Genomic DNA, 9,953 nt, shown 5'->3' with positions numbered 1-9,953 from the left:
CTCAGGATGTATCACCACACCAGCAACAATAAAACTTTTCTCAAAATGGCTCCAGATTATGCCACTCCTAAATATGGTAGGTGCTTCGGTGGATTTCTTCTCCACAGCTAGCCAGCCATGTGGAAGGAGTCACTTTCAGAGTAATACACACTCTGTCTTTGCAGCTCACAATAACTGGGTTTTTCCTGCACTCCTGCTACCACCTGTTGCTCATCACTGGGATTGCTAACCCTCTCTAATTTGCAGAGTCAGCTTCCCCTCTTAGGAGCAGGGCTAACATTCCAGACTGTTTCCTTCTTTTCTCTCCTTTGCCTTCTGTTTTTCTGTGAGTTTTAGCTTTTCTGTTGGCTCTTTTTTTGTGTGTCTTTTTGAGACAGGGTCTTGCTATGCAGTTCAGGCTGGCCTTGAACTCACTTTGTAGCCCAGGCTTGTCTTGAACTTGAAACGATTCTCTTGCCTCAGCCTCCCAAGTGCTGGGATTATAGGTATGTGCTACCACGCCCAGCTGTTGGCTCTTTTTTGCTTCCTAGAGATCTTCTTTTTCTCCTTGCTAAGTAGTTGTTTTCCAGGTGTCTCAGCTCCAAGTCCCAGAAAAGCTATGATTTGTTGCTGGCTTTTGCTCTACCACCTTGAAGCTCTGGTTCATTGAGTTTTTAGTCTTCTATCATATTTTATTATAAAATACCAGAAAATCACATTTATTAACATCACCACTGATCTCCCCAGACATTTTTAAGTATTGGAAAGCCTGCCAAACTCAAGATGGCAGACACAAGTTTTCCAAAAGATTAATTATGCTTCAAAATCTGAATTTATTTTTCATTGGCACAAAATACTATCTGGTATTTTCCTTGAAGTTGCAGAGTTATTTGTTCCAGAAAATATTGGTCAGATACTAAGTCTAATCATAGTTTGTCTCTCAGCCATGCTTTCAGAAAAATTGTGTTCCTTAAAAAACAACAAAATTCCTAGTAATCCCTTAACATTATACACATTTACAACTTGTAGAACTGGTAAAATTAATTCAGCAAGGCTGCAGGACAAAATCATCATCAAAATCAATTGTAGTTCCATTAAGTAACAATGAACAGTCTGAAGAGAAAATTAAGAAAATTAAGAAAAAATTCTATTTATTTATTTATTCACAGCACAGCCTTGTGGATCTCAAGGCTTCATGGTTGCTTATCTTCCACTACGTCTGAACTACAATTCTGATCTATTTATTTATTTATTTATCTTTTTATTTATTTTGGTTTTTTTTTGACAGGGTCTCCCTATGTAGTTCAGGCTGGGCACAGACTCACTATGTAACCCAGGCTGGCCTTAAACTCTTGGCAGTCCTCCTGCTCTGGAGGGCTGGGATTACAGGCATGCAGCACCACGCCTGGCCAAGGAAGATTTAATATTAAGATAAAATTACTACCTAAACCAGTGTACAAGTTCAACACAATCTCTATCAAAATCTCATTTTTTCAGATATAGAATAACCTGTCCTAAAATTCATATGGAATCTGAAGGGATATTGAATAGCCAAAATAATTTTGAAAACATAATAATTTGAGGATTTACACTTTCTGAATTCAAAGTTTACTTTAAAGCTACAGTAGTCAAAATAGTGTCATACTGGCAGAAGGACATACACAGAGGTCAGTGGGATAGAAGAAGAAGCTCCCAAACTTATATATGGTCAACTGATTTCTTACAAGGGTACCAAGACCATTTAATGAAGAAAGGACAGTCTTTTCACAAATGATGCTGAGAAAACTGGGCATACATATACAAAAGAATGATTGAGAACCTTTAACTTCCTCCCCCAATTTAAAATTTAAAACTATCAATGTCTTAGAAGACCACAGTGGAAAATCTTCATGAAATTGAAAATGGCAATGATTCTATATATACGAAATACCTATGTTAGGCAAATTTGTAGAGAGTGAAAGTGGACTAGTGGTACCAGAAGTGGGAAGTAAGTATACTTGTGCCGTTAAAATGGTTCAAATGCGCTGGGCATGGTGGTGCTTGCCTGTTATACCAGTATCCTGACATTATACATTTGAGTGGGAGGATTGTGAGTTTGAGCCCAGTCTGAGCAATTTAGTGATTTAGTGAGCCCTGTCTCAAAATAACATGTCTGAGGATGTAGCTCAGTGTGAAGGCACTGGATTCAACACCCAGTACTAAAAATACACATATTTAAACCCTAATCTTACTGCCTCAGTAATTTCTAACAATCACAAGAATACAAAAAGACACCTACCATTAACTGTCAGAATCATGACATTATCACACATCATGTAGCATCTGGAAAACACTCCTCACTCGAAGTAAGAGAAAGCAAATAATGTTTTAATATTATTATGCAAATAATCTTAATTTGTGGACTCCCTGAGAAGGCCTATGTTCCCCACAGGTCTGCAGATCATACTTAGAGAATTGGTTAGTGAATATTCATATACCGAATATTTATAATTTTTAAGGTAGTGTACTAGGCATTGAAAAATAAGACATGTTTCTTAGCTTTGAAGAAACTCATGTTCTCTTACTAAACATTGTTTGCTTAGTTATCCAGCAGTACATGTGCTGGGAGATTGTGGGCATTCCTTCAGGGACCCTTATAGTGGGAACCCCACCCTGTGTCCATTGCCAAAGCCTTTCATATTTTCTTAGCTTGTAGACCTGACTTCTCAGAAGGCTGAGGCTGAGAATTGCTTGAGCCCAGGAGTTCAAGGGCAGCCTGGGAAGCACTGTGAAATCCTCATTTCAAGATCGGAAATAACAATAATACTATCCCAGCAATAATGTGTTTGTAGATTGTGTTACAATTTATGATATTCTTCCATCAGCCTCTGAGCCCCTCATTAGGAACACTGTATTCTATGTAAATTGCACTCCTGGAATTCTGCCACACCAGTGATTTCCAGCCTTCCTGACACTAGGAATCATCTGAAGATCTACTCACAAAGACATTCCCAGGCCCCATCTCAGCCCTAAGGAATGAAAATCTCCAGAGATGATACTGCCTTTTTTTTCTTTTTTTTTGAGATAGGGTCTTGTTATGTAGTCCAGGGTTGCCTTGAGCTCACTATGTAGCCCCGGATGACCTTGACTTGTGACAGTCCCCCTGTCTCAGCCTCAGGAGTGCTGGGATTATAGGTATGCACCACCAAGACCTGGCAGTTATTGCCTTATGAATGAAAACAAGGATCTTAAAAGAGATCATCTTTAATGCGCCTTCAGACCATCCTCTTAAGTGAAATAAATCAGACACACGTTTAAATACCACATTGTTTCTCTGGTGTGAGAAACCAGAAAGTGTAAATAAGGACCAAAATGTGTAATAGATATTGGGAAATGGGAAGAAAATGTTCAGATGGGGAGGGAAACAAGGGAGGGAAAAGGGGAAAAGAAAGAAGAGACAAGAAAAAAAAAGAAAGAGCTATCCTTAATGATACTTGCAGAACTGAAAACTTAGCTTATCACCAGAAAGTTGGATGTGTTGTACAAATAACTTAGGAACACAGGATAGAGGACAACCAAAAACTAAAAAAAAAAAAAAAAAGGAACCAGGAACCAGGAACCAGGAACCAGGCATGGCGGCACATGCTTGTAATCTCAGCACTCCGGGGGCTGGGGCAGGAGGATCACTGTGAGTATGAGGCCAGCCTGGGACGCATTATGACTTTAAGGCCAATCTGAACTACATAGTGGGAACTCATCTCAAGAAACCAAACCAAACAAATGAACACTGTAAGAAAGCAATCCAAAGGAGAACAAAAGTGCTTTAACATATAGCCCAGTGTTAAAAATGAATGGAGCCAGGCATGATAGTGCACACCATTAATCCCACCATTTGGGAGGCTCAAGCAGGAGGATCACCATGAGCCCAAGATTAGCCTGGAATAAAACTCAAAACCAAACCAAAGCAAAACAACCATGACAACAGCAACAAAACAGAAAGAAACAAATAAAATGAACATAATTAAAACATATTCTTTTATGTCTCCTAGCCCTTCTTGTTAGTAAAGCATTTCACAATTATTATTTAACAGTGATAAGTAATTTGAAAGTTGCTTAACAATTCTCTTCGTGAATCACCACATTCTAGTACAAATAAAATCTGGGGACATCTAACTCTGGAAAAACTCGAGAGTGTTTCCTCATCAGCATTTATGGGTGAAGGCATCTGGAGGAGTGCGCTGCTTCTACTCCAGGACTGCATTCCTATGGAGGACAGCAAGGTGCCTGCTCAGCTTGACTCGGACAATGTCCAAGGGCTGACGTAGCCTTTCCGCATTCCCTAGTGGCCTTCACATGCTTATAGATTTCCACACAATCCTACCACTTGTCATCAATTTCTCCTCAGTTCTGCATCAATGAAATGTTCAACACCAACTTTGTTCCCCCAAGTTGCTTACACGTTGCAGTATGCGCACAGAAATGCAAATTAAATTAAAATTACAATGAGATATTTACCATTAGAATGGCAATAATGAAAAAAAAAAAAAAGATTGATGAGGATAGGGAAACCTCAGAGCTCTCATACACCACTCGTGGAAATTTAAAATGGTACAGCTTCTTCGATTAACAGAATGGGCGTTTCTTTAAAGTTAAATGTAAATTTACCAGACAGTCCTGTGATTCCATTCTTAGGAACATACCCAAGGGAAATTAAAACTATTTCCTCATAAAGACTTAGAGGTGAATATTCATGGCAACATTATTCATAATTGCCGAGAATTAGAAGTAAGCCAAAGGCATAGCAAGTTGTGGATGTATCAACAAAATGTGACATATTCATATAATGTTCAATAATTTAAAAAGGATAGTGTATATACTAAAAATGGATGAACTGCAAAACATTATGTGAGTGAAAGAAGTCAAACATATGCACACACACACACACACACACACACACACACACATTGTGTTAGCCCATTTACATGAACTATCCAGAAAGACAAATCTATAGAGGCAGAAATTAGGTTAATGATTCTCTGGGATGGGGGTTAGAACATAGTGTGGCTGTCCATGGACACCAGGGGTCTTTTTAAAAACTTATTTTGAGCCAGAGTTTCACTATGTAGTTTAGGTTGGTCTTAAACTTACTATGTAGCCCAGTCTGGCCTTGAACTTGAATTGATCTTCCTTCCTTAGCCTCCTGAATGCTGGGATTACAGGTGTGCATCATTACACCCAGCAAGGGGTACTTTTTTTTTTTTTTTTGAGACAGGGTCTCACTGTGTAGTTCAGGCTCGCCTCAAACCTGCAGTGATCCTCCTGCCTCAGTCTCTCTGCATGCGCCACCATGCCCAGCTGGGGATCACTTTAAGGTGATAGAAAACTTGGATTTTAATGATGGTTGCACAAGAATCACTGAATTCTACTCTAAAAATCAATAAAATTATGCCTCTATAAAACTGTTAATAATAAGTATATATATTACATATTTGAAATGAGTGAATAACTAAGTTCTGTCCAGGCAAAAACAATTTTATTGCTTTTATCTTTTTTTTTTTTTTTTAAGGGAGGAAAGGTTTATTTAGCTCACACTTTGTGGAGGTTTCAGTCAGTACTCAGCTGGCTCCAAGGCAGAGTGGCACATGGCAGAGGGCAGTGGTTCATGGCAGCAGAAGACAGCAAAAGCAGCAAAAGCAAAAAGGGAGGAGCAGAGTGCTTTTATCTTTTAAAATCAATGTGACAGGCTCTTAAATCTTTGCTTCTCTTAGGATTGGGGGCTCCTACTGTTTGGAGCCAGGAAGTCTGAGATTTTTCTTTTAATGCATTTATGCAACATAGAAATTCTTCTAAGTCATCACTCAAATCACTATGCTGTGTCATGGGGAGTTCCTGCAATGATCACACTTCCATGAAAAGCCAGGTTAAAGTCAGCTGATAACTCTGTACTCATTCAACGCTGTGTGGACAAGATCACATTTAAGCATACTTCTGTTGCTTCACTGAGGACACTGAGCAAAGAGTGATGTAACATACTGCTGTTACAGATAGCAACAAAATAACACATAAAATATTCCAGCCTCATTAATGTGAGGAAGGATCTTGTGATATTTCTAAATTGGCTTTTCAAATTAAACCGCACTGAAAAGACAAAATTCATGAAAGACAGGTAGCATAATTAATTCCAAAGTTAAAATAAAGGCTCTTAAGAGAATACTCATATGAAACAACTCCAAAGTCACTTTAGTATTTATTAGAACTCCCTATTGCAAGAGATAAAAGTCCTAACTTGACCTAGTTTAAATAAAAAAGAGGATCGTATTTAATCACATCCACAGTAGAGGAAAAGGGGAAATGCACTTGGATACCGCTCCATCTTTGTTCTGAGTATAAACTCCACTGTCCCCCAAACAGCCTCTGTGCCTGGACTTCCCGTAACCCTAGATCTCTAACAGCTCAACAAGAAAAAGGTTCTTTTCTTACAAGCTGCACTTAAAACCTCGGTGGAGAATTCTGGCCCACCCATGTGGTAGCCCATGCCACCTCTGTTACTGGAAGAGAGAGAAGTAAATAGCCACTGAGAACATAAACATGCAAGATGCTCGGAACAGTATTAAATTCTAAATTTCTGTCTGGCTTCCAAGTAGAGATCTGTTATGGTTTGAATCTGTGTGTCCCCCCAAAGCCTCAAGCGGCCAGGCTTGAGGGGCAGGCTTTTAGAGTTTGGTGGGTGTGAGAGCTACACCCGCCCTGGGGTGGATAGTTTGCACATGTAAGGGAGAGGAAAAGAGTGCTTGAGGCCATTCCTCCCCCATTCCGCCCTGGTGTGTGCTTGCTGCTTTTGCTGTGTTCTACGGACATGAGCTGTAGCTCTCTGCCATGTGCCACTCTGCCTTATAATCTGCCAAGTATGGACTGAAACCTCCGCGAACTGTAAGCGAAATAAACCTTTCCTTCCTTAATTTTGGGCGTCAGGGATTTTGTCCCAGCAGTGAGAAAAAAGTAACCGAGAAAAGATCACATCTCCATGTGCATGGGAAGTCCACCAATTCTAATGACAATTGTTGATACTCATACTGTAAGTAACATAAACAAGGCATTCTGCCAGATGATCATATTTAAGATTCACAGCCACCCTGGGAAATTATTGTTATTCTTATGTTATGAGCAGCAGGGATACCCTTCATTGATAGCCTTGAAAAGATAAGCAAGAAAAAATTCATTGTTCCTGCTTGTGCCTATCTTCACTCCTCCTTTTCTCTTTTTTAAATAATTGAGCCCTGTAGAAGCTTGCTACACTTAATCACAACTATATTAACTGCAATTCTCTCATTTGTTTAATATTGAGACAAAGACATTTTTAGTAAGTTTCTCAACTCATGGTGTAGGAATATTTTGGGGCCAAAAAGCATGACAATACATCAAGGGTTTGACCTATATTAACTGCTCTACAGACTGGTCTGTGCAACATTTTCATTGCTCAACAGCCTTCTGGAATCTTTTTTATTATCATGTTATCCTAATTTTCTTTTCTTCTCTCTCTTTTCCTTTTTGTCTTTTTGAGACAGGGTCTTGCTATGTAGTTTAGGCTGCCCTTGAGCTCACTTTGTAGCCCAGGTTGGTCTCGAACTTGCAACAATCTTTCTGCCTCAGCCTCCCAGGCGCTGGCATTACAGGTGTGCGCCACCACCCCCAGCTTCTTTTCCTCTCTTAAAAACCAAACCAAACCAAACCAAACCAAACTTAAAAAAATGCAAAACAAAACAAACCCAAGGAAAGTTTCTTTCTTTGCATCTCTGCTAGAGCCCAGGAGCTTTCCACCTTGCCTTAGAAGGGTAAATTAGTTCATCAAGTGCTGGTTGAGCTAGGAGGAGTTGCTTCTGTCTGGAGCTGAGGATAGTCTTGGGGACACAACATACATGTTGCCTGCTATGTTTCTGGGCACATAAGTCACCTCCTTTTGTTTCCTCTCCTAGTACCTACTTCATAGAATTATTATTATTATTTTTTTTTGTTTTTTTCTCCGGTACTGGGAACCGAACTCATGACCTTGCGCTTGCCAGGCAGGCGCTTTGCCGCTGAGCTAAATCCCCAGCCCCTTCATAGAATTATTGAGAAGCTTGAAAGAAGTAACATAAATTACTGGCAAATACAAGATATTGAAGAAGCGTTATCTATCATAAATGTTCCATTTAGCAAATATGGTGTGACAAATAGTTGAGCACATAAGGATGATGATAAAAAAGAACTCATTCTTTACCTTTCAGAAATTTACCAATTAACAGTGTGGTATTGATACAGCAAGGGAGTTCAACGAGACTGGCACTCACAAGAAAACTGCAAAGGCAGAAACAAACAAAGCTTTATTGAGCCGGCTGACGGACAGTCTCTAACCAGGAGCCAGAGAAGCTGTCCATGCTGATCTGGGTCTCACCTTCGGCTGAAGTACATTTTTAGGTTTCCACAGTAACCATTACCTCATTTTTGGGAATCTTACAAGAATGTCACACAATTGTCACAAAGCTTACCTCTCTCAGAAGTTTTCACACAGCTGGATTCCAGATGACCATTGCAGTTTAACTTTTAGCCTACCTCTCAATTTGTTCTATTTATTCTATTCCCATTTTATGACTCTGCTCTCCTTTAAGTGGGTTGATAACTAACCAAGGGGAGTGGGTGAAGAGTGGGGTCAACTACAGTTTAAGTGAACTTAAGTGACTGCTCTTAATATGGAGTTAAAAAAAAGAAAATGGAATCTCTCTTGCCCTATCAGTATCTCATCAAATAAGTGTGATTTCTCATTAGATAAGCTGGACCCTGCCCTATCACCCTATCCTGCACCTTTTTGAGAAAGGAAATGACATGAGACATTGCCACAATAGGGTGTGGGTCAGAACTAGGAACAGCGAGGATGGCCAGGCAGGACTAGATAAAAACACTGAAGACAGCAGACAAGCTGATCACTTGACTTCAGAGTTCAAGACCAGTCTGGGCAGCACAGTGAAACCTCTTAAAAATAAGAAGAGACAAATAAAACAGTGAACAGGCCCAACGGTGTCTTTAATATAGTAAACCTGGAGTACCTTCAGGAAATAAGGATGGAAATGTACATATGCACAAGATTCAGAATGACAAAAAGAATGTATTTTATTTGTTTATTTTTTCCCTTTTTGGTGCTGGGGATCAAATTCAGGGCCTAGCTCATGCTACGCAAGCACTCTCCCACTGAGCTACAGCCCCAGCTCCTGTGTGTTAGTTTTCTAAAGAACGGACGTCAGATTAACCTGGAAATGATGTGAGGTTAAGCACTGACGGGGAAGGTGAATAAAGGCTGCTTCAGTGATGGTCATTCAATAGAAACTAAAGTTTGGGTAATAGGAATCAATATTTCAAAACGAAAGCAGAGAAGAGACAAGATGTGTTATGTACCTGTACGGACTCCTCAAGATGGATATATTCACCATGTACTGCAAACGCGCACCAGTAAAAATACAAAAGATGAAAAACACGGAAGCCTAAAACACAGCTGCAAGATGTGTATAATTCTTACAGCCCATGCAAGTAAAGAAAAAAAAATGTGCTCCTACTAAAGATTTCGAGCGAGTCCCTTATTTCAGGAGCTCTGAAGTTTGAGAGTTGAGAGCCGGAGGGGGAGGAACTCAGAGGCGGGGTGAGGCGGTAGGCAGGGGCGGGGAGCAGACGCGGCAGCCTTAGGGGGCGTGTCCGGGGCGGGGCTGCGGGAGGAGGGGCGAGCAGCCCGTGGGTATCGCGAGAGTTGGGCGGGGCGGGCCGAACCGAGCCGTCGCAGCAGTCAATTCCCCCACCCTCCTGGGAGGAGCTGCGGGTCCTGGGCGCTCCGAATTCTGAGCTCTCATCATGGCGGCGGCCGCGGCGGCCGTCGGGGGGCCGCAGCCGCCTCAGCCCGAGCTTCCCGCGCCAGGGCTGGCCCTTGACAAGGCGGCCACCGCAGCGCACCTGAAGGCGGCCCTCAGCCGGCC

At 41.0% G+C, this 9,953-nt stretch overlaps 1 protein-coding gene across 1 annotated transcript in view; it reads left to right on the top strand.

The window, feature by feature from the left end:
• The first annotated feature begins 9,770 nt into the window (after positions 1-9,770).
• The window catches only part of Ubr3 (ubiquitin protein ligase E3 component n-recognin 3 (putative)), a 190,361-nt gene continuing 190,178 nt past the window's right edge, over positions 9,771-9,953 (top strand). The window contains exon 1 of the mRNA XM_013518691.1: positions 9,771-9,951. Within this exon, the coding sequence (XP_013374145.1) occupies positions 9,832-9,951 (120 nt within the window). The 5' untranslated portion in view covers positions 9,771-9,831. The remainder of the gene's footprint in view (positions 9,952-9,953) is intronic.

The sequence above is a fragment of the Chinchilla lanigera genome, unplaced genomic scaffold (genome assembly GCF_000276665.1).
Source record: "Chinchilla lanigera isolate Chin_1 unplaced genomic scaffold, ChiLan1.0 scaffold00048, whole genome shotgun sequence".
Taxonomy (NCBI): Eukaryota; Metazoa; Chordata; class Mammalia; order Rodentia; family Chinchillidae; genus Chinchilla; species Chinchilla lanigera.
Note: the sequence above shows the minus strand (reverse complement) of the source record. Positions and strands in the feature narration are given on the sequence as shown.